At 38.7% G+C, this 25,172-nt stretch overlaps 1 protein-coding gene across 1 annotated transcript in view; it reads right to left on the reverse strand.

The window, feature by feature from the left end:
* Positions 1 to 25,172, reverse strand: part of CNTN6 (contactin 6) — an 88,615-nt gene that overhangs the window by 47,336 nt on the left and 16,107 nt on the right. Inside the window, exons 3-5 of the mRNA XM_010154729.1 lie at positions 17,636 to 17,731; positions 9,080 to 9,283; positions 7,449 to 7,551 (exon numbers count right to left, since the gene is read on the reverse strand). Coding sequence (XP_010153031.1) covers positions 7,449 to 7,551; positions 9,080 to 9,283; positions 17,636 to 17,731 — 403 coding nt within the window. The remainder of the gene's footprint in view (positions 1 to 7,448; positions 7,552 to 9,079; positions 9,284 to 17,635; positions 17,732 to 25,172) is intronic.

Raw genomic sequence — 25,172 nt, forward strand, 5'->3', positions numbered from 1 at the left:
CCTGCTACCTGGAAGTGCTTCATCTAAATATTCCCTATTCTATTAGCCATTTGTTTTCTCTTAGCAGTGACTATTCATGAATAAGTAAAGTCTGCACTGACACCAAGGCCAGAGGCAGGGCTCTGTGGAAAAATGTCCCTTCTGTAAACTTGTCAAGTCAAGTTTACCAACTTTTGAGCTGAAGATGCTGTCCTGTTTTCCTTATACACACCACATGCTTATAATGAGATCCTTGGGGATGTTTCAAGGCAAACTCGCCTCTTTATTGGCCAAACACAAGGGTGTTTGAAATGTACTCCCTCTGATGCCAACCATAGCAGGATGACATAAAAACTTCAGAGTGTGGTTCATCAACTCTGCTGTGTTTAAATGCGTAATTGCAATAAATACTTAACAGCACTTTGTTCTCCTGCCAGGGAGTCTTGCACCGAGTGGCCTAGTTTTATCAGCAGAAAGAATTCATTTCTCAGGACAACAGCTCCTCATCAGCCTGAGCTATATGCTAAATGAGCAGGCTGCAGGAGGATCCATAGCTCAGCCAAGTGCCATCACCCATAGGAAGGACCTTTGTAATCACAGCAGCTTGACAAGATGCACACTTCTTCAATGTCTTTGCTGACACCTTTGCTTTCTGGCATCTTCCGTCACTGCATTTTGCAGAATGTGGGGTGGTTTTTTTTTTTTTTGCTGTTATCACTTTCTGCTCGTGTTATTTTACATTTTCCTAACCAAGTTTAACAGCAGTCATTACTACAGGCCATATGAAACCTTTCAAGGTGAAAAAGACTGAATTTAAATTTGAAATTTACTTCAATGAAATTGCTTTTAGTAACAAATTTGTAACAAATCTATTTTACAAGTTGATGCTTTAAGAAGTTCAGCTGTTCTTTAGGTATAGGCAAGTGTATAAAAACCTAGCTTAATAAATATATTCTTATGAATTTCTGTAGGATTATGTTGCATAATTATTCTATTGAAACCCAGTATCTGAAATTGCTACATAGACTAGTACCTTTCCATGCAGATTTGAAGTGGTCCTTTTTCTCTTAGTCACTAGCAATAACCAGATTAAAATAGGCACCATTTGGGGCTAAAAACTTTTGGAATATATAAAGAAACAATGACTACACTTTTCAAATTTATTACACTTCATAGACGAAGTCTTGCTTTCACCTGAGTAAATAAGAAAACAGTGCATAAATAAGAGAGTGTCTTTGTACATAAATCTGTAGTTTATGTGAAACCTTCAGAGCATCTAGGAGTACTAATTTAATTTATATTCTACCATACAGACAACAGAGTCACAAAACCATAAGTTACTAACTCAGAAAGAAAAGGCAATGGAAAATACTTTTTGGTTAGTGACAAGTCTTGTCACACTGAACATGAAATTAATTTGTCTGCAGCATTACAGCCTGCACCAAGATGAAGGTTCCACCTTTATGCAGCAAAGACTCAGCAGCCAGATGATGCATGGCATCTATGCCTCATCTTTCGTCCTGTGCTTCTGAGGACACCTCACAATGAAATTAAATCTACAGCTTCGATAATGAAGACCATGCCTAGTTAAACAATGAGACAAAGCTGAGGTTTTAAAGCTGCTATCATGTCTGCATCAACTGCTGACACAAGGAAGAATTAGGATACAAGGGACTTCATAATGAAAGCACTCAGACTTCTAATCATCCTGATGTATTACTTGGGAACAGCGAAGCAGCAAAGTTTTCTGAAACCTGACACAGTGTCTCATTTTCCTGTGGTCACAAGCCACTCACCTTAACTATGCAAGAGAGGATCTTCCAGAGCTGTTTGCTCATGCCTTAAAGTACAAATCTTAAGGTATTAGCTCTATCAGGAATGTGGGCTGAAAATAGCAAGCTTCGCTTGTGGTGGCAGAAGTCATTCATATATATATCTTTATATAATTCTAGAATCCTGTAATGGAACCTTTTATATTCTCCTACATAATCTCCTTCAGAATATACTAGAATATCCATCTAGTGAAGTAGTAAAGCCTGGTATTTTTATGTAAGTTTAGTAAATATGGTTATTTGGAACCCCCTTGTAGCTGTGTGATTATCTATTTTTATTGACAGCCTCTGGAAAAACCCTTCCTTGAATACATTTACAGGAATACGTGGGGTTTTCCTATGGAAAATGAATATTCTGGGTTGAAAGAAACCTTGTTTTATATTTTTCACATATGCTTTTTACAACCTCAGCTGGCAAAAGCCCATATGTAGAGAGTCTGAACAGATTATTTCCCTATCTTTCCAGAGAAGAGAATGTCGAAAAATGTAAAACACAGACAGTTAATAGATGTGTGCACCAGACATGGAAACTACTTATTTTTGTTTCAGAAACTATTCTTACTTGCGCAACAGAAAAAAGTTATTTTGGAAGTAATCTTGAGAAACAGCACGGTAACTCAGCTGAACATCTCTTCCCATGGTACTCAATCCCCTCAAAGACACAGTGAACAATAATTTAGATGTATGGCATGATTAATACAGCTTGATCCAAAACATGACTTTTAATACTGGCCTAGTATTAAACACTGTCAACATAACGAGTATTAGTGCAGAACAAAGTCTCATCTCTTCTCCTAAACTGCCACAGGCTGCAGATTTGAAACAGTCTGACTATTAATTAATATTTTAGTTTTCCCTTTTTTTAAAGAGTTCAGGTGCATTTTTTGTCCATTTAGATGCCCCATGTCTATCAGCATTGTATGCTACTTACATTCCTTTTTGCCCAACTGTATTTCCATCACACTGAGGACTAATTTACTCTTCAAAAACTTCTCTACTATTTGTGGTCTCTGTTCTGCAAAAACAGGATTCACAGACCTGGCCCCAGTACTTCTGCCCATTTGGGATCCATCCCTCCGAACACTCATCCCAGGAATAAATACTGACTCTTTGCCCACCTATATTTATTTATTTTCCTCAAAACAAGTAAGAGTTTGACTGGGATAGAAGACCATTTGTGAGTCATAATATTTTCATGTAAAATGCAAAGAGACCTTTGCAACAGAGCAACGTGGAATATACTCACCTTTGGGCATCCCACAGACTGGCTGAAGAAGTACTTCCAAGTTAGGTGGCTTTGAGCTCTCCCGGGTAGAAAGGTATCTTAAAACTCAGCCATATGCCTGGCCTCTTGTACTTATGTTTTAAAGGTGGACATGCTTTGAGCAGGGTCCAATAGGTATGATTTACTGTTCCATACAGAAAAGAGATGCTATTTCTCTAAATACCATGAAAGTACTTTCATTTAAGACTTTTGGAGACCAAAACCACAGCAGGTTGTCTATAATCTGCCTTAGATTTGAAAGATTTCTGTTATTCATAGCACAGAGGTAGTAGCAGCTGACAGCTTTGTCTGAACCAGTGGACTAACAGTATGAATATAGAAAATTATGGATAATGGGAAAGCAGTTCTGAAATCCAAGAGAGATAATAACCATTAGTGCTTGTGGCAGATCAGAGGTATAGCTCAACAAATGTTGAGCTGAATTGATTTTAACATAAACAGACAATAGTAGCAGCTAGTGTTTTAGTGGAATTCAGGCATCTAAAGGTGCAGATGGCCACAATGCTGCATTTATGTGTGCCTAACTACAATTGTAAACAGCTGGAGGTAGGACTTCAAGCTTTTAACAATACCACTAGTCACCTACATACCTTTAGAAATCTGGGCTTATCTAATAAGTTAAGAGTATTTCACCTGCAATCTGTTTCATTTGCTTTATTCACATATAAATGCCAGCTCTAAAATAAAGCTTTTTGCTGATGGACATGTTAGTGAAAATGTGGCTCAAGGCTCTGTTCAGAGAGAAAAAAGCAGACCGAAAACAGTGCAGTTCTGTATGAGACATCTAACCTATCAAAAAAATAAGATCTAGAGCGGAGAAATTCTCTAGCTATGTATTTACTCACAAAAAGCCCCTCTCAAATGCATATACCAAACGAGATGCACATTAGTGGTATGTTAAAAAAGTTGTGAAGAAAGAATTTCTGCCCACGGATCATTGGTATTTAGTCATATAATGCTAGGGAAGTACAGCAACACTGGTTTCAGCTGCAGTCTTATATATATGAAGAAAACATGTATTAAAGGTGCATGAACCCTCTCAGCTATTCTGTTTTCTAAGCAATGCTCACTGAGGAATTTCGTTATCCATATGTCCTTTCAGTCCACTTTCTTTTTTCCTCCTTAAAATATTCTTAAAATGGCAAAGACTGCATGCTACATTAACATGACCCATCTTTACCCCCTCAGTAAGACAGCACTGTTTTGTACATATCATTTACCCTGTTTTTGAAATGCTTTTATGCAGTCAATGTATCATTGTTAAACGCTTTCCATGCAACAGATGGAAATATGAAATGACAACTTGAAATGTAAAGCCTGCACTGACTCACACACAATTAAGAAGGTATTTAAAGAGAAGTAGCTTGACAGTATCTGGAAAGGAAAATCAGCTTTAACAGGAAAGTTGAGTCTGGTACTGTTTTGGGACCCAAAAAAAAAATTTCATATGCCTTTGAATATGGCTCTGTAGAAATATTCTTCATCCTCAAATAAAAATTATCACCAAGATTATTTTATATAAAAATCTCACATAAAGGGGAGGGCCATTTCCTGTCTTATTAACTTTTTATTTGCTTTATTTTTCTACTTCTCAGCTTAGGTTCCAGAGGAACATTTGATTAATTTGTGCTGTCTGCAAGTCAGGCTTTTAACCTCTGGGAAAGCTCTAAACACTTTAAAAGCTTACAGCTTTAAAAAGGATTGTCAAAGTGAACTTAAACCAAATAGAGGTCAACAATCTAAGGTTATTTTAGCTTTTCCAGGGAAAACAGATTGTCATTGGAAAGACTAGTTTTTGTAGGCTGGTTACACTTAGTTAACCATCTGCTCTTTGAATACAGAGCACCCCTTGCTGTTTGAATGCACTACTACTTCTATAAATGAATACAACAGTGTAAGCAATCAAGGAATAATATAAGCTACTGCAAGACTAATGGATTTGTAGATTTTAGCAGGAAAAGTAACTGCTAGGGCTTTCCAGGGCTCCTCAGCATCTCTGCAGAAGTGGGTGCTGAGAACCACGTGAATCTGCTAGATCCATTCTAGACAACCTACGCACTCATGAAACACAGCCTGTTTGTCCAAGTTTCATTCTTAATGACAATGTCATGCAAAAATATTCTTGTTTTGACACAGACCGGAAGTGAATGCTGTAACTGGAAGTCAGGTCTCACCCCAGAGTTTAAAACTACTCGCAAGGAATTTAGTCTTTTCCTTCCCCACCCTTCAGGCTGCAACCCAGTGAGCTTCAGTCATGACAGAGGAGTTCTCATTCCCTTGCGAACACATCACGCAGAAAATCAGCCACTGTGATCAACCCTCGAAGCCGGACCATGCCCGTGGCAGTTCAGCGGAGCGACAAACCCCCAGGTAACGGGTTTTTGGTTTTCTTCCCCTCCCCAAAGCCGGGATACACATGGCAAGCGGACCAACCCTCCTCACTGAGCCGGCATCTCTTGCGGGAGAGGTGGGCAAAGCTTGGGCAGAATCACAGCCTCAGCAGGGTATTTAAAGGCCCTCAGGACCCATCAAGGTCGAACATAGGGGACATGATGAGCCATCTGGGAGCATCATGGAAGTTTAAGCAGTTAGTCACACAGCCAAGAACAGTCATGGTTGTAACCTGGCCAAAAGCTGTTGGCAAAAGAAATGTGGCCACCCAGGCAGAGGTGCCACGTAAGCATGTTGCTGTCTGGGTCCCCGCCCACAGGGAGTGCCAGAGCCTTTCACTGGGAATGGAGGACTGCAGGGACACTGCAAGCAGGTAAATGATCCACTTGCTCAGCCTGGTGGCTAAGCTGAAAGAGGAGGTTGAAAGGCTGGGGACTGTAAAGGAGTGTGAGAGAAAGATAGGCTGGTGGACTCAGACCCTCTCACCCCTTAGGCAAAGGCAACAGGTTCCACATGATCCAGGAAACTACAGGCCTGTCAGTTTGACTTTGGTGCCAGGGAAGGTGATGGGGCAGATCATCCCGAGTTTCATCACGCAGTACAGGTGGGACAACCAGGTGATCAGGCCCAGTCATCATGGATTTACAAAAGGCAGGTCCTGCTTGGCTAACCAGATCTTCTACAACATGGTCACCCGCTTAATGGATGAGGGAAAGGCTGTGGATGTTGTCTAGCTGGACTTAAGTAAAGCTTTTGACACAGATTCCCACAGCATTCTCTTGGAGAAACTGTGCATACATTTTGCTGGGTAAAAAAACCTCGCTGGAAGGCCGGGCCCCGAGAGTGGGAATTAATTCCAGTTGGCAGCTGGTCACTAGTGGTGTTCCCCAGGGCTCAGTGCTGGGGCCAGTCCTGTTTAACATCTTTATCAATGATTTGAACACGGGGATCAAGTGCACCCTTAGTAAGTTTGCAGGTGACACCAAGCTGGGTGGAAGTGTTGATCAGCTTGAGGGTAGGGAGGGTCTGCAGGGGGATCTAGACAGACTAGATCAATGGACCAAGACAAACTGTAGGAGTTTCAATAAGGCCAGGTGCCTGGTTCTGCACTTTGGCCACAAAAATCCGTGGCAACACTCCAGGCTCAGGGAGGAGTGGCTGGAAAGCTGCTCAGCAGAGAGGGACCTGGGAGCGTTGATTAACAGCTGGCTGAAGATGAGCCAGCAGTGTGCCCAGGTAAGCAAAAAGTCCAATGGCATCCTGGCCTTTTTCAGGAATAGTGTAGCCAGTAGGACCAGAGAAGTGATGGTGCCCCTGTACTCAGCACTGGTGAGGCTGCATCTTGAGTACTGTGTTCAGTTTTGAGCCCTTTACCACAAGAAGGACATTGAGGTGCTGGACCATGTCCAAAGAAGGGCAACAAAGCTGCTGAGGGGTCTGGAGCACATGTCTTATGAGCACCAGCTGGGGGAACTGGGGTTGTTTAGCCTGGAGAAAAGGAGGCTGAGGGGAGACCTGATCACTCTTTACAGCTACCTGAAAGAAGGGTGCAGCGAGGTGGGGGTTGGCCTGTTCAACCAAGTAACAAGTGATAGAACAAGACATGGTTTCAAGTTGTGCCAAAGGAAGTTTAGATTGGGAATGGGTTGCCCAGGGCAGTGGTGGAGTCCCCATCACTGAAGGTTTTTAAAAGTCATGGAGATGTAGTCCTTAGGGACAGGGTTTAGTGGGGGACTTGTCAGTGTTAGGTTAATGATTGGACTAGATGATCTTACAGGTCTTTTCCTATCTAAGCAATTCTATAATTCTATGAAATCAAACTGAAATAACATTAAGAAAAGGTAAGTTTTACAAATTCACATTCTCAACAAAAAAGTCTACAGTGCAAATTAGAGAACCACTGTTTCTCACTGTGGAACACTTCAAACTCACGTTTTAATACCAGACCAAAAAAATCTTACTTTCCAAGGGCAAAGCATTCCAGTTTAACAGATGAACCCTTCGCTGCATATGTTGTTTCTGGAAAACGTACTTCAATCTTTGGTTCATACTCCCCCATCACACCTGTTGAACATCAAAACAGCTAGCACTCCAGTTGAGCCTCAGACCTGTCTAGTACAACAGAATTTCAGTGTAAAAGAAAGGATGGCATTAATAACGTCAGAGCCTCATGTTCCACCTGTGGCAATCAACATGTGATGTCTATGGAGCAGGCTTAGCCTGCTGGGTGAAATTCAACCCTATGCTGAAAGCTGGTGTGAAATTTGCAAGTTGTATGCATTGGAGAGTTGAAGAGCATGACCTTATACACCAGTTCTACATGTACAAGTATGTTACACTTGTGCATTAAAGTTTCAGAGATAATGTAGGGTTCACATCTCTTGTTAAGAAATGTTAACAAACAATGCCTTTAATATTTTTCACTTAACTAAGCAGCCACTTCTCAGGACAGGGATAGATTCTGGAGAGATTTATGGAATTATCTGTGTCCAGAATACTTGTAAAACACTTAAAACTTCCTTTAAACATCCAAACTTGAGCTCCAGGCTTGAGAAAGGCTGATGTAATGATCAAACTTGAAAATCCAGCTGAACGTCTGATAAAACACAGATAATCCATTATCAGTTTAGGACAGATCCCACACTAAAATGAACTAACTCTTATTTCATATTTAACAGGGTTCTAACTAATATGGAACATACAATTTGTACCATTGCCTTAGAGGCTGCCTGGTTAGGACCCAATCCAGAGGCCAAAGTGAATGAGAGAAGATAAAGAAACTGATAAAACAAATCTGAGAAAAGGAATAAAGTAGGGTGATGAAAAGAAATATAGTCAGAAAATATCTTAAGCATTTACATTCACAGTTGTACCAAATCATTAATATCTGAACTGTGGAACTATGTCTGTTTTGGATGATCTTATTGAATATGTTATAAACCAGCATAATCTCATAGTAGAAGTATTATTCTATAATGCTCAATTGAGTTATTTATCCTCAAAACATTACCCTATACAGACTTTTGTTACTAATTGACACCACTGCATTGCAAACAGTACAATTATATTAAAATTTTGGTGAGCAAACTTACAAAAATTGTGTAAAGATTTCCCAGGTACAGATTTTGCACTGTGAACATTTAATTAGATGTGTTGCCAGAAAGATGTTTGTATACGTGTGGGTGAGTTTCTCACTTCAGTGACTCACTTTGAAACAGCTTTCTAGATCTGATGTTCGAGCTATACCTAGGTTATAAATTTAGAATGCTTTGCCAGATTTCCAGATTTAAACTTCAACAAAGGCATCCCTACGATGAAAAACATTAACATTCCATTTGACATTCCCTTGCTTTTTTTCACTGATACTGAGCACTGCTTTCTTTGCGTGTGTATCTCATCATTGCTGTCCTGACAGTTCAAGTCTCATTTCAACTCAGCAGAAACTGTGGGATCAGGTCCCACTGCACAGCTTTTTACTGGGAGCCTTTTACCTCCCTTGAGGATGTACAGCAGTATCAATTTCCAATAAGTGGAGATGGACAATTTAGCATTGTGCTGCATGATTTTAGCCAAGCATGCCCAGATGACTTACCATCGCTGCGGAGGGTGAGAGGAGTCGGTGGCCCCTGCACACTTTGCTCTGCTTTAGAGTTAGTTACAACGCATGTGTAATTGCCCACATCTGATGGCTCTACTTTGGCAATGTACAGATTTCCGGTTTCTTGTGAAACAAAGCGGCGACTATCTTCCTGAACATACAAGGCATTATTGTTGAAGATCCATGTATAGGACAAGCCTAGAAAACACCAGATACATATCATCTATCCTTTCCAGTATATTTTGCTTCCCATTAGTGCTTAGGTGAAATATTGCCAGTTGAAAGAACAAGTCAGTTACAGGGCAAACCACTGGGGATACACAAATTAGCAAAGGCAAGGTAAGCATTGCTTTAGTTTTAAACTCATTTCAAGTCACTTCAGAAGGTCACAAAAGTTTTTGTCCCCTGCTGCTTTTCATTTTCCTGCTCAGCCTATTTTTAAGCACGAATGGCAGTGCTGCAATGCTATGAGAAAGTTGGGTTAGTAAATAATTTCTCTTTATAACACTTTTCCTCTGAATATCCAGACAGCCAATTGCTGGTCACAGCATTACAGCTCCTTTCTTCACTCTGAATATTGAAAAAACCCTGGTAACACAGCATGTGCAGATTGTCATGAAGGAGGGAGCTCAGCTGCACACAAATATTTTAAAAATTATTTAATATCTGATACTATTGCACATTTGATCCTCATCTTCCCTACTTATATCTGTTCTGTGCTTGTTGTCCTATTCTGACTTTCTAACCCTTTTCTGCCATCTTCCTCCATAAGTGTTTCTCAATGTGTACTTTAACAATGTATGTCTATAGTCTAGGCAGCTTAAAACTAATTTATTTGACCACCTACGCTGGAAGAGCAGATCTTCAGAAGGGTTTTTTGGCCAAGCCTTATTACATTGCCATCAGTACTACAGCAAGGAGGTTCAGTGCTTATAAGACAGCAAGCTGCAGCACAGGTACACCTGAGCTGTCCTGCCAGCCCCACACTGCGGCTGCTCTGCTGACAATGGGACTGAAATTCCATCTTTAATAAGGCACAGTAAATCAAAAGTTTCCAAATCCACCAGTTTAGCTTTCCTTAATTAAATGTATAATTCATAAGCTAACAGCATTCTGCCAACAGCTTCATTTTTACACATTTCTCCCATCAACAATGCCATTCGCAAAAGATTATTTACGTTTCTTTCCCTCCTCAGTTACAACATGGGTACAGTACGGTAGTAAGTCTGAAAACTCAGTAGTTTTGTGAAGTTTTATGTTATCATCTTCTAACATTTTAGGAGTCTCATTAGAAAGGATATAGCTCCAGGGAACAGTCAATGACACTTTCCATACTTGGCAAAAACCTGCAATAGGCTCTGGTTTACTACAGCTTAATGATAAACTTTTTTTTTAACGTACAGTGAACCAAAAAGATGCAACAATTCCTAACATAGTGTAACACAACACGTGTATATATACATGTGCATACATACAAGATAAAAGCACCATGTTTCCACATTTGCATGTCCATATAATTTTAGGTACCTGGTTAAAGCGTCTATTTTACAGATGGAAATCTGGAGATGTCTGGGTTTTTTTCTGAAGGGAAAATCAGCCTACAGCTAGATATATGTGATGTAGCCAAAACCTGATACATCATCCAGAGCCATACTACATACAGACTATGTTTCTGTCTCAGACACAAAGTTTGATGCGTATAGTCTGGCTGGACAAAGAGATTGAAGTGACTGATGCAGGCAAAATTGTTTTCAACTCATTTTTTGAGGTTCTCCAATATGCAGGTTAGGGACTGTAAGGAAAATGCTGAAGACTTGCAGGGTAAATACTTTTAATCTATGTTCAATTAAACAGTATGTTGTAAGCTTGGGTTTTCTGTGGAAAAAATACCCTGGATCAGCAACCTCCTCAGATTTAACAACACCTGAGGGCTGGTGCCCTGACATTCCTTTTATGACACTGGAATCATTGCTTTCCTCCTCACACAGGCTTACACAAAGGTACATACTGGGTTATGTGCAACAAAACTGCTCTGAGTGGTTGAACCTGATAGCTGGATGCCCAGACTTGCATGACAGGATAGTGTATCTAATGAGAAACTGGAGGTAACACAAGAAGTGAGATAATAGGAAAAAGATTGAAGGTTCCCTTGCCAAAGCAGAGTTCTAGCAATTACAGGGCTGAAAAAAGCACTGACCCACCTAACAGGGCACCACCATACCTGTCAGACACCAAATGGATGCCCACAAAGACCTTTAAGCCATTTTATGGCATGCAGCCAAAAAAACCCAAATTCCTACTGTAAATTCAGGTGATGCAGCTAAATTCTGTATAGGATAGAGTATACAAATCCTTATAAAACTCTATTAAAACCAACAATGCTACAGACATTCTTCATGAGGTCAATCTGTGAATTAATTAATTAGTAAAAGAGAACCAGTCCTCATCTGTCCTGATTTCAGTTCTCAGGGGGTTCCAGTTGAATTCATCTTCCAAAATTTCTGTTACTCTCTCCCTGCCTGTACTCCACCATTGCCTTAGGGCCTACTGCTGAATTTTTCCATTAACAGGGAACAAGTGCAGGCCCTTCCTTTTCTTATTTAAATCCCCCACACACCCCCAGTATTAAGGATATAAACACTAGCACTCTTCTAACTGCAGGTTCATCATCCACAATCTGCAGGCCATACTTGCCCAGAGCCTAATTCAGCTCCACTGAACTATGTAGAAACCCTCATTTTAATTGACTTCTATGGGAGTTGGAAGAAATGTCAAGAGAAAGTAACTGAACTTTGGAGACCAAACTTTTTTCCTCTTCTAAACCGTAATATCAAGCATTCTACTTCCTTATAGAATGTCTTGTCCTAAGAAGTGACAACACTGACAGATGCAATAAGCTAGAGTCACTTGGAATAAAATCAGATATGTTATAGACCCATTGAATAATCAAAAGAAAGGAGCAAAAGGCCCATGCTCTCACATTTAGAGTTACATTCATTTGCATGAGTAAATCAGCAAAAGGGAACTCTGGTGGAGGTGGTACTGAACAGAAGGGAGTAGAGGCATAGAAGGGAAATTCTGAAGAGATACTAACCTGCTAATGAAGTTTAACTTAAATGAACTTGAAAATTGCTACTGCCTGCTATTTTATGGAAGAACCAAGTTACAATTATTTGTTAGTTTTGTTTTTGTTTTCCATTTAACCACAGGATTTCTGAAATGGGTAGTGGTAGGTCTGATTGCTGGACCTACAGATAATGACAATATAAAATTCAGAACAGTATGAAAGTTTCAGGCTTCAGTTCACAAAAACTAATAATAAAATATTATTAATACAATTTCTACCCTCAGTTTTTTAATTTAATACCTATATGTCAAGATGTTTTCTAAGACAATCCTTAAAAACATTGATCACCTTCAGGTAATTAATTTTTTTAATTCTGTCTGGTTATGACATAATAAATATCACCATACTACTTTCCACATGCACATCTGATTGGTCTCTGCCCAAATCAAAGTATTAGAGCACTGAACACTGGAAAATTATATTTGCCTTCGAAAGACAATGATCCCACTGCCATTACTGACTGTGAGAAGATGCCTTGGAGAGCAGAAAACTGCCTTTGCTTCAAAGGGGCTACATATCAGTGGAGGAATAATTACTGCAGTGTAGACTTCATTATGCATATGCCAGAGCACGAGCTGTTTTACTAGTGCAGCAATCCTACAGTGCATTTGGGTCTTTTAAATCCAAGGCAGGTGACTGCATGTTGTCAGTCTCTTCTCATCCCAGAGACTCCCAAAAGTAGGTTAACTCTCCATCTCACCTTCCAGCCAAGTGCTGCCTGGTAGGCAAGACCTGAGCTTGGCCAGGCAGGAGAGATCCCCTATGCCTGTCAGCTGTGAGCACTTTCTTTCTGAGCACAGCTGGGAAAGAAAGCAAGCAGCTGATAATCACTCCTGATATACTAGTGATTCCTCAGCCCAAGCAAATTCAAATCAATACTGCTTGTTCTGCAGAACAGCTACAGGCTGGTCACAGAGAAGAGACTCTTCTATCCCTCCTGCGAGAGCTGGCAGGAAAGGATTAGGATTCACAGGAGCATTGAGAAATATGAGCAGAGAGAAAGGGACTCTAAACCCATGACTAAGGCACTCTGTTTTATAAAGGCAGATACACTTATACCTTCACTTTAAGGTTATACATTTTATCAAGTAGCCTGTTTAATGTAAAATGCAGAAGCAACCTGAAGCAGAAGTCAAAGACTCTTTTACATAAGGCAGCATTGCCTGTCTCATCCCATCCAGTTTCTCAACTTCTGTTTTCACATGCACCTCTTTCCCCACCCTTCTGCTGGCTGAGGATTTGGCATATCCCCCCTAAGCAGGTCCACAGGGCTCCTACTTCCCTAAGAACCGTGTGTATGGGGGTGGCTTAACATAACTTTAGTACAGGAATGTAAGTGTAGAGGAAAACCTACAGTCTCAGCATCCCAGCTTCAAACCCTGGCACCTCCTATGCATAAATAAATGCAAATGCCTAAGTGATTCTACTGCTCCTAACAAGATTAAGAGCTTCCTTAAAGCTCTGCAGGGAGCCAGCTTGAAGGAAACAGGCCTTACATCAGACTCCACGTCTAAGAAAATAAATGAGTAACAGTCCATGCCCCCAGTCTTGTGTCAAGTATTACCATTAAAGCAGCAGCCTCTTAGCCAGAGTTAGGTCAAGCTCATATGTAACTACAGAGAAGAAAGCTTCTTCCTTCCTCCTCCCTGTACACTTATCTCTATTTCTGAGCTCTATATACAGAACTACTTTTAAATAATAAAAAACCTACTACATACTAATTACCTTGAGAAAAGAAAAAAGCTGCTGACCTAAAGAAATTAGGCTAAAAAACACTTCTTAAAGAAAGAAACACAACTTACCTCCCCACTTCCACACCCCAGAGCCCTACTAACAAGCAGAAAAAAAATCACATGATGAACTTTATCAGGTGTGTTAATGAGCCTCATAAATAACAACAGCTGAGGCTGGAGAGCAGTCAGTGCATAAATAAGGAAGGAGAGGATGGATAAGGAAAGAAAGGGTTTTGTTTGGGTCAGGTAATGTGGTGTAGTTTTGATTTTTCTTTTATATCCATTGTTATGGTTTTTTGTTTATTAAAGGTAGTAAATTTGTAATGTCTTAGTTTAAAGTATAAGCTTTATGTTTAAGTTATAGGAGGCCGGGTTTTTTGTGTTCTTGTGATTGTTTTTTACTAAAAGTGTTAATGTAGAGTAGGTTCTCTTTTGGTGTTAAAGGTTTCAGTATAGTTTTAACAGTGAGTCTGTAAGGCTTTTGTTTTCTTAAAATTAGCTTAAAGTCTAAAGCTTTTGGAGCTGAACTTTTGTTTTTTATCACTTAGATATCTAATGGATTTTTTTATTTCTTATTAGAGTGAAATAACTTATTTTCATTCTGTAAACAAAAATAGGTTCTCCATACCTTCTTGATTGAGAAGTATTTGTACAAAGCAAGCAGTAGTTTACCTGTTCTTGTCAGAAAATTAAGCTGGTTTAACATAATCTTTAAATGTTTTATGTGCTTTGAAGGTAAAAAAATATTTATAGTATATGACAAACAGCTGAGAGATCTAATGATAAACATAGAGCTTGCTTTCCTGTGAACCAAGCAGGAAATTTAATTTTGAATTGTGGTAGAGGACTAGATAAGCTTGGCAATGTCTTGGTCTATGTAGTGAGAGGTAGAAAGATGTGAACCATTTTTCTATATAACATAAGTAAAAGAAGAATTTCTTGAGGTGGTCTTTTATCTACTGATTCCTACTTCTCAATGTTACATGGGAAAAAGAATTCAAATGATTAAAACTTTTTATTTTTGTTAAGTACTTGTCTTTCTGTCTATTCCTACAAACAGATACTGACTCTCTAAGTTAGCAGGAAGGCAGGAGCCTTTAACTAGTCCATCCTATTCCAAATAACTATTTTAATGATAATTGGTTTAGATAACTGCTGTACAGGGGTGTTTGGTCCTTTTTTAAGTAAAAGGAAAACAAGCCAGTAACCATCAGGATAACTTTCCTCTTCCCTTTGTCATGTATGGGTAGGGCCAGGTCTGTTATTTATCCTGTGGAAAGCAGTAGGTAGCCTACTGAGACGGGTGCCTCAAGGGCTATATCCATCTGCTCTGGCTCCCTTGGGTGTCTCTTTGATGACACATAATATCTTTCAAAAAGCATAGTTAGTGTTTTATACCCAAACAGTTAAACTCAGTTTCCCTGTAAATGCTCATACTAACAAAATGTCTGCATTGGTTATAGATTGTATCTACTGGGTTGCACTGGAAATTTTAGGAACAATTTGGTTTACTAGTGTACACATTACCTGGCTGTAGTGGCTCTTAATATTATAAGAAAGGCAAATCTTTTCCTGCTGGTATTGTATGTCTTCCAAATTCCTTGGTATCTAATTATTGTCACATTTCAAGTACTGCACAGAACACTTGCAATGAAAGCTATGTGCAAGGCTAGTAATCGTTTGTCCTGTAGGTATTGTAAGATTTTCAGTTAAAAAAAAAACTAAATATACAATCCTTTCCAAAAAGACGACACTTCCTAGATGTCATGAGATAATATAGAACTTAACCATAGTTCACACCATGTACTTCATCCTTGTGGCATATATTTTTGGATCACAAATATAGGTTTTATGAGTGATGAAAGAACCCAGCTCCTGTTCTCTGGAGACATGTACTTCTTATGTGTCTTTCAGGCCTATTGGTCAACAGCTCATCTCTCTAGCTTATCAAATACTGTGTCAAAGGCTTTGGTCATGGATATTATTTTGTCATTTCAATTAATCTGGTGAACTTACTTGTTACCTATTTATTTGTTCTGAATTTTTTTTACATTCATTCCCATTTGTCAAATCATAATTTTACTCTACAGCAAGAAGGAAATACATCGCTTACTCAAGGATAGATGTGTTGTCTTTTTGTCTGTCTCATTCATACATTTCAGGAACTCTTTAAAGCCTTTTTTCCCCTTAAGGACCAGGTTTCACTTCATTGCCTTGATTATATACTTCTTTCATATGGCTGTAAATACTAAGTGAACTGACATTTCCTCTATGCTCAAGGAAGGCTTGAGGGCTTTAAATTGATCTATGGGATTATCTACATCTCTAGTATGCTGCATCCTCTATACAGATCACTATTTACCTTCTCCAGGGCAGTTATTTTAGAACTCTGTTTTTTTAAGATAATTTGCAGAAACATTGCTGAGAGCAGGATGTTGGCACTCACACAGAACTGCTGTGGCTGTGTGGTTACACCTGCTGAGAGCAGGACAGGAGTCACCTAAAAACTGCTGATTCTTTCAGGCCAGAACAAGACAATTTGGTAACTATACTACCAGTATTTCCCGTTTTAATATACACTTGCTCTTCCTGGCTAAAATTTCCAATCATCTTCAGCTACTTATGCTAGGAAACCATAGTTCTTACTTCAGACTTCAAAATATCAGAAGCAGTTTTGATCTTGATTTTAAAACCCCAGAGGAGATTTGTGAATGTATATGGCTCAAAATTTGCAAGAGTGAATGTTGGGGAGAAAAAAAAAAAAAATAAAGGTCTCTACTTCTCACTTCTGGTAGGTACAAGTGCTAAGAAAAAAGGCCTGCAGAAGTGTACATGCATGTTCAGGCCTTTGTGTTGCTCTGTAAGTGCTGATGTTGGAGGTGATAATACACCTATAAAAAGGAGGAAAAGCCCCATGTTTAGGGCTGTCTTACAATGTCAAACATTATGGTAAGTGTATTACTGGTTCACTTCTTGCCACCTGGACTTTACCTTGTCCCAAAAGGAAGATCTCAAAACCAGCCTTATGAAGGTGAAGTAATAGCTGGCAATGGCAAGAGATGCAAGGCATCCCAAATAAATTCCCCATAAAGTCCTTTTCATTTTTTACCTGAAGCATTGAAAATCATCAAGCAACTTGATCTAATCAGAACTCCTTTGACTAGAGAGTTTCTCTCTCTAGAAGTCCCTTCCAATCTAAATCTTTCTATGACTTTTCTGATTATAAAGGAGGAGAGAATCAGATCTCCAGAAAAGAAGGGAAATTTTCATGATAAATCTAACTTGTAAAATACAGGATTTGTTACAGCATTGAAGTAGCAAGCACTGAAAGGCTAAATAGTCATTCCACTCAGACCTGGAGTGATTTTAATGTAGAAAAAATTGCTGTTGGTTGCTCTTCTGCCATTCCATACGGGTGAAGATGCTGTGATAAGCAGTCGTGTCAGGAGATAGTCTTTTAGACCTTCATGCTCTCTTTGCTTGTGTAGCACTCAAAGAGCAATGATGTGTTCTAGTCCCTCAGGTGACCACAGAATAATAAAAAAGCACACCTTAAGAAGTGAAATCCAAATTTGTTGTAAACCAATACATGTAATGCACAAACAGATTCCATTGCTAATCAGGCAGGGAACTGCATAGGCTGCTTCTCCTGAGCTATAGCAGCTGATATTCAGGCTGTATACAACATACCTCCGTAATGTGGTGGAGGACCACAGAGCAGAACCACTCCTTGTCCTTCTCTGACTGACACTGTGCTTCTTGTTTTCATGTCAAAATTTTCAAGATCTTGAGACAGAAGGAGAAAATAAGACCCAGTTATTATCTGTCAGATTTATACCTAACTGAACACCAAGCTATGCAATGCTTATGTAACTGAAGAACATTTCCATGTATTCAATGCCATAATACAATCTCAATATATGAATTCCCACACTATGGAAAATAGCTCATCCAACCTAGCACTTAGTCCTTTGGCCATCAGGAAATACCTATCATAAAGCAGTTGCACTATAACTCTCTGATTTTATACTTACAGTTCTTAATTGCAAAGCTGGTATATTCCATGACTCTTTCTAGCATCATTTTTTGAACTTATTAGACAATCTACATGAGTAGCAAAAAAGCATTTTGTGGTGCTTCCTTTTCTATAGAAATAAAAAGGTGTGCTTTTCTATATGTATAAATGACAATTAAATATCATCAGGCCTCCCACAGATTATGTTTAAATGATGATACATGTTGTATTCTTAATGAGTCTGTTCTGTCCTAAAGCTGGCTGCAGTAAATAGATGTTTTAATTGACTCAAACTTTAGCACTGGTTTTAAAGGAAATAAGGAAATCATCTGATGGTTTGGGGAGATCTCTTGTACAAACATGTCCATGCTTATTTCTCATAGGAGAATTTTATGGCTAGTAATTTTTTTTTGTTGTTGTTGAATCTAACATCACATTCAATCTCTTCTGCTTTCTTGCATTTCACTAACGTGGAAGTATTTCTATTTCATTCCCTTTAAATAATAATTCAGTTGCAAAGCCTGACATAATAATGTACTTCAAAACTGATTATTTACTTTTTGATTCAGTTCTGGTCCTAATGAGAATGATTACTACTTTTGTCAGAGTACTTTGGGAAATGATTTTTTGAAATACTTTCAAAATACATTTTAATAACTTTTAAAAATCTTTATTCCATAGTGTTGTATCCTGCTTGCCTTAAGCTGATTTTATTTACCTTGCTGCAGATTCTTGTTTCAAACAATTGTTCCATTTTTCATCAGCTGAACAACTACCTGATTCAGAGTTCAATAGAGAGAAACAGTTCTCGTTGGTCAAAGCAATAATGATTACTACCTGTACAGGCTCAGCCATTTATGTCAATATATCAATTTTCTCCCCCTTAGCTGAACTTTACACAGCTAATTTTTCTTTTTCTCTTCTTCATCTCCTGTATATTGGTCTCCTATGAAGACATTGTCTACTCAGAGGTGACTGAATTGAATTAGGCAGCTGTAGCACCTCCTTGCACTGTCACAGCCACAATGGTACCTGTCAATACACTGGGAAAGTGTTTTAAACTCTGATGTTCTTTTAATTGCCTGCCGGCTAGATCTGTCTTGCAGTCCGGGTAGTCCAGAGGGACAATAAAAGACAAGAAGGGGGGGGTAACAAAAAAAACCCACCTCATTTATTTAGTTTTATTCCATCCTGTAATACTAATGGGAAAAGAAAAGAGTGGTTGGATGTAATATGAGCAGCTGGAGTTTGGATTCATACTTAGAAGGTACTTATTGGTCTAATTTCTGAATGTGTGGATTCATTTATTTCCCTGTTCTGAAAATTCAGTCCGAGAAAATTTTTCAGCTTTCTCCTTTTTCTTTTCTTTCCTGTGGGTTAACTACTTTTGGAGAAGGCCAGCACAAAATATTTGTGCGGAAAAGTGGCCTGTGGGTCAACTGTGAAGACATTAGATGGGCATTTGCTTGGGTTGGCTGCCCTGAGGCTTGTGTGTTCTGGGAGAAAGGACGAGCTTTGTATGAGAAAAGACCCTTGAATTTTCCTAATTATTATCTTAAATAGGAAAAAAAATATTGGAAAGGTGAAAAATATTAAGATCTCTTATTGTTTGGGCACTAGCAACAAAAATAGTTACATTTCCCCTGCCTATCAGTTTCTTTGATCTGCTAATACAACACAGATTATACAGTTTCTACCTCAAAATGAAATTTAGAAAAAGACACAACCCCTCTCGGGTGGTATGGAGAATGTAGTGTAACTTGTGTCTTCCAATGATTTCTACTATGCTAAATCAGATCTACATTTTTGTTGAGAACAAAATTTCACTTGTTATGAGACACCTAAGAAAGGAGGAAAACCAAAAGGAAGTGCAGTGCAGCAGTAGCAAAAGGTTTTATGACAATTCAGAATTATCTATGTAATACTTTACTCTGAAACTGGAATAGCTTTTAGAAAGTAATAAGTCGCTAGCAGCAATTCTTAGTTTAATGACATGATGTGTCATGGTATCATTTTTACTCTAATTTTAGAAACTGTATCACCTGTCTGTGTTTCTCCATTAAAATCATGACAAATATCCCTGATTTAAATATTGAAAAAGCAGTACCACTAGATCTTTTATGAAATCCACTATCTTATAATTAGAAGAACTACTTTTAATTATATGTGGGGGAAAAGTTGACTTTGCCTTTATAATCTACACTTTTCAACCTTAAATTGAGTATCAAAATTGAGTATGCAAGAGTCTGAGCTCATTCATAGCAGGTTTATAGGTTGCTTATACAAAGCAGCTCAGGTTTTGAGCAGGTGCTGGAGAAGTTTTCATCCCATTACACTTACTAGTGAATCATAGAATAGAGGAATACATTAAATGACCATTTATGCACCTCCATATGTACTTTTACACCAATGATTCCTCTGGCCTATGACAGCTATAAGCATCCTACGTTCTTCTTAACTGATTCTTATTTAACCCATTTTAAAGATCTCTAAGGATAGACATTTTCTTTAGACAATCCATTCCAGTGATTGACTCTGAGGTCATTGCACTATATTTTTTAGAAGCCCCCACCCCTGAATACTTTATAGGCATAAAAAGGAATGATCTCTTTTTCTCAATCTGAAGTGGATTGTAAAAAATATATTTATTTTATACAATGATTTCCGTCTCTCTGTAATAAAGAATCCTTCCATATTAAAAAATGTCTGCAAGAGCAAATCAAAGCACAATGAGTAAAAATAACTTATTAAGGGAGTCAGTCTCACTTCTGTCATCTTTACTGGACTCCTTTTTTTTAAAGTCAGGCAGCATCACCCATGAAATATTATGAGTTATAAAATTGTCTATCTTTGTTATGTAGCTCAGGGTGAGAAACAGAGGAATAAGGTGGACCATTAGATATAATGCTTCTTTTTGTTGGAAGCAGTCATTTTGTCCGAAAGGTTTTTGCATCCTTTTTTCCCCTGTGGGGTTGTGTGTATTTTCAATGATTATTTGTGATCTAAAATGTGTTAAATATGTATTAAAAAAATATGAACATAAACATAGATATCCTACTTTGCTCTTGTTGTTCTGAAAATCTGGCAGATTCTCAAAACCACTTCTCTTTGCCCTGAGCAGGCATTTACACCAATACTGCGCAACCACTCTGTTCCCCCAGTTACTGTTCCCTAGCATAGCTTTATAACATAACATGACATAATCTAATAAAGCATAATGTTGCTTGTCAAAAAGAGTATCAAATAAGATTGCTAAGATCAGGTGTTTGGCATACATTTAGATTGCTAATATGCACTTAGGAATAGTATGACTATATAACAGATGGTATATTTGCTAACTTCAGTTTTTCTGCAGAGATCTATAAATAAATTATCTCCTAGTTCCTATGTGATTCCTTCCATCCTTTGTCTCTATTTATCTCACCTTATGAACAGCGAGTTCCCTCACACTACATTGCTCTCTCGGCTGTGGTTTTTAACAAAAAAACCCATTTTTTCCAGCACTGTAGATGTTGGCAGATTACTATTGGTACAGCACAGTTAATCAGGTGGATGTGATAATGAGGTCATGCAGGCTAAGCAAAATGCTCAGGTGAACAAGTGATTCTTCACAGTGAAGAGTGGAAATACATGGACTCAGCTGTGTGTGGCGAGAAGTCATCATTGGCCGGGAACACTTGCAGACCTAAGCAGGAAAGGTATGTGCTCAGAAGCAGTAAAACATATGGCATTTTGTGGAAACTGAATTAGAGAATGACAGGGCTTTCTCTGATGTAAGAGTGAATACTTGAGGTGAAGGAGGCTTTCAGCTTCTTACCAGGTGTGAAGGGAGGAATGGGCCAGAGGTTTTTCCCCAGTGGTGTAAATCAATAGTACTGCTCTGATTTATGGCAGCAAAGGATATGGCTTGCAAGTTATCAGTGTAGTTCTTCAATTACAATAAAAAAAAACTGTGGGAAGAATAGCATTTTTGGATGAGGATGACTATTGGTATAACTGAGCACAGAGCTGCCATTGAGAAGGCAAGCAAATCCTGATGGATAGAAACAAATGTGAATGATATAGCAAGAAATATCTATGTTAAGTATTTGTGGTAATTAACAGGCTACTTAATAGGTTCAGCCACACAGTTGTTTTTTCTTTAGTGTTTTAAAGCTCAGTGCTGACATAATTGCTGGTTGAATCATGAATATGTATCTTCTAATTTCACCACCACCACTATTACCCACACATCTGGGGTTTTTTACTAGTAAAGTGTTAGAGTGCTAGGCTTAACTTGTGCAACATGATATGTGAAGACATGATCAGCTTTCCTGGGATTAGGGGACTACTGCTTAAATATGTCCAATAGAAACAAAAACCTAATCACGAGTAGCAACTCATTCATTTCAGCCTCCAAGTAATGTGTTTGAAATTTCTTAAACTGCTCAGGGATAGGTGTAGCACTTCCAGAGCAGACCATTTTAAGAACAAGCATAGGACGTCTCTGTCACTGAATAGCAAACAAGAAAACTGGGGGAATTTAATATATGAAATTGTTACAGACAATTAAAGAAAGTCCAATTTATCACCTGGCAGAATTACTAACGGTTCATCTGAATTAATGTAATTTCATGCTTTCTTGAACTTTTGATTTTTTTCATAAATGTTTTGTCATTACATAATCCCAAATATTATAGTTGTAATTACTTGTTATTGAAATGTGCAATGAATGTTAAGGCATCAGTCGTAAGAGCACTTTACAAATTAGTTATGTTCCTGAGGACAAATCAATAATTTTTTTCACATTTCCATGTGACTGTGTCAAATCATGATATATCACATCTGTTCCACTTTCTTCTGTTTCTCCTATTGGCTATGATATATTGCAATATGAGCGGTGTTAATGGATGTGAGGTATCACAATAGAAATTTTCTCACAAGGAAAAGGGATAAAAATTACAACCTCAGCAGTTTTTAAAAGCAGCTCAACATTATTATTATATGCATTTCTAACACCTGTGTTACGAGTTGACAATTAGTTACCTTGCCTGTCACTGTAGCTATTAGGGGGCCCATTATTGTAGGTCTGAATTCAATGTGTGATTCGGAGGAATCAGATCTGTTAGAGCTGCAAACAGGAAAACTGGGACATACTGAATCTTTTAGATTATCTTCTGGGAAGTCCCATGCCTGGCCAGAATTTGGGTTTTGTTTTTTCCTTTCATGTACAAAGTGTTAAATATATAAAAAGTCCAAAACTTTTGTTAGGCTAAAACACTTTTTAGATACAGACTGTGCCTGTTGACAAAGGGTTGTGATCATCTGTCCAGGTCACTCCAGAAGACCTCTTGCACATCTAGCCATGTCTCCTTGTTTCTCCTCAGTAGTATTGTACTGAATTGCCTTGTTGGAGACTAGTACAACCTCTTGCAGCTTGGTTACTAATAGGGTGTGCTATGGAAATATCTTTCTCCAAATATCTCCCAAAACAATGGCTAATTTTACTTCCCACAACTTCCCCTGGAAAGGAAACAGGTTTTTTTCAGTTTTCAGGACTGTAGTGAACTAGCTAAACCAATCCTCTGACAGTTCCTTTGTCTTGATAGTAATGTCAATACATTAATCTTTCCCTTTACCACCTAATCTCAATTTTTGTGAAATGTTCCAATTGATTTTCTATTAATTCAATTCTGAGATTAAGAGCGGTGTTATCTCTAATTAAGGTGTCTGAAAGCTGCTTAACATTTCCCATTTCCTGATTTTCAACTACTTGAATTTTCTACCAAATACCTACTGAGGAGTTCTGCTCCTTCACTGTTAGAAGTACACGTGAGCCTCTGCTTTGTCAGTGTTGTAATATCACAGGGTCTGTAAACTTGAAGTTGCTCAGCCACGATGAGCCTGGGCAATGTTTGAGTGTCGCCTTTCACCAAGACAACTTAAAAGCCAACTATAATCTTTACTTTTCTTCTAGTTTTCCACCTGAGGTGAACACTGCATCACACTGGTTAAAAAAGAAAGTTGCCCTCTCCTTACCCCCTGAAGAAGGCCCCAGGGAGAACCCCGTGGACGCTCACCCCAAAGCCCTGTTCCTCTCTGCCAAATCAAGAGAGAAAAGAGGGAAAATCGCTGCGTCTTGTCCTTCTGCAAAGCTGCATAATCAACCAAGGACCTTCATCAGTGCTCCTTTATTTAGTTAAATTGCTCTGGAGCTTCTAAGGGGAGAGGAACTGTAATTTACACATTAAGATGTACACAGGCCCCAGGTCTTCAATTCAGCTTAAGTGGTATGAATAGCCAGTCCAGGCACTAATTTTCAAGGTGGGGAACAATAATTTCTGCCACAGCCTGATTGTAGTTTTCAATTAAAGAGTGAAAATGCCCTTTACAAAGTAATATCAAGCTTCTCTAGAGGAAAAAATGGAAGGTCACAATTAAATTAAACAGGGAGGGTTGAGGAGGGAATCCTTAGCTGACTGGGATTTTTTTTTTTTTGTTCATGCACCAAGAAACCCAGTACAAAGAAACATATGCTCTGAAGCTGTAGTGCTGGTCTACATCTGTTTTTTTCTTATTTTTTCCCTTTTTACAGAGGTAGCAGCATAAATTATTAAAGCTCTCTTCTGAAGCAAAAACAGGACTAGCACTGAGCAGTAACTGTTGATGCAGCCTTAGGGCTCTTACTCTAAACTCCATCTGCAGGCCAGAGGCATATCTGAGGATCTGACCCTCCCAAATGGAAGGGGATGTAAGAAATTTATTTTTAATATTTTATATTCCTGAACAGTTTTCTCACTTGTCATGGCAGAGCTCATTTGTCACCTGTCATCAGAGTCACTTTACCGTCTGCATGAGTTTTCTCCAGATTGGAGTGGTCTTAAAAACAGATTCCTCTCCCCAGTCTAAATCACATGGGCCAGATTTATCTCTGCCAGAACTGTACCTATCTGATGGACTTACACTGGAGATGGTCCTGGCTGTGTCAGACTACCTCTTTGCAGAGGTGTTAACTCTTAGCCAAAACTGGCTTCTTTCAATTATATTTGCCTGCTCCTGCAGAGACCTAGTTTCCCAGCGTGTGTGGAAATGGTTCATGAACTTGCTACTTCCCTTGGACCTTGACCTTCTTGTTTGCAGTGAACAATCATGCCCCATGTCCTTCAGGGAGCCCTATTTACCTCCATGTCCAGGGTCCTGTGGGTAAAACTGTTAAAACCCCACAGTTCCACT

Source organism: Eurypyga helias, unplaced genomic scaffold (assembly GCF_000690775.1).
Source record: "Eurypyga helias isolate BGI_N326 unplaced genomic scaffold, ASM69077v1 scaffold4857, whole genome shotgun sequence".
In the NCBI taxonomy this organism is placed as follows: domain Eukaryota; kingdom Metazoa; phylum Chordata; class Aves; order Eurypygiformes; family Eurypygidae; genus Eurypyga; species Eurypyga helias.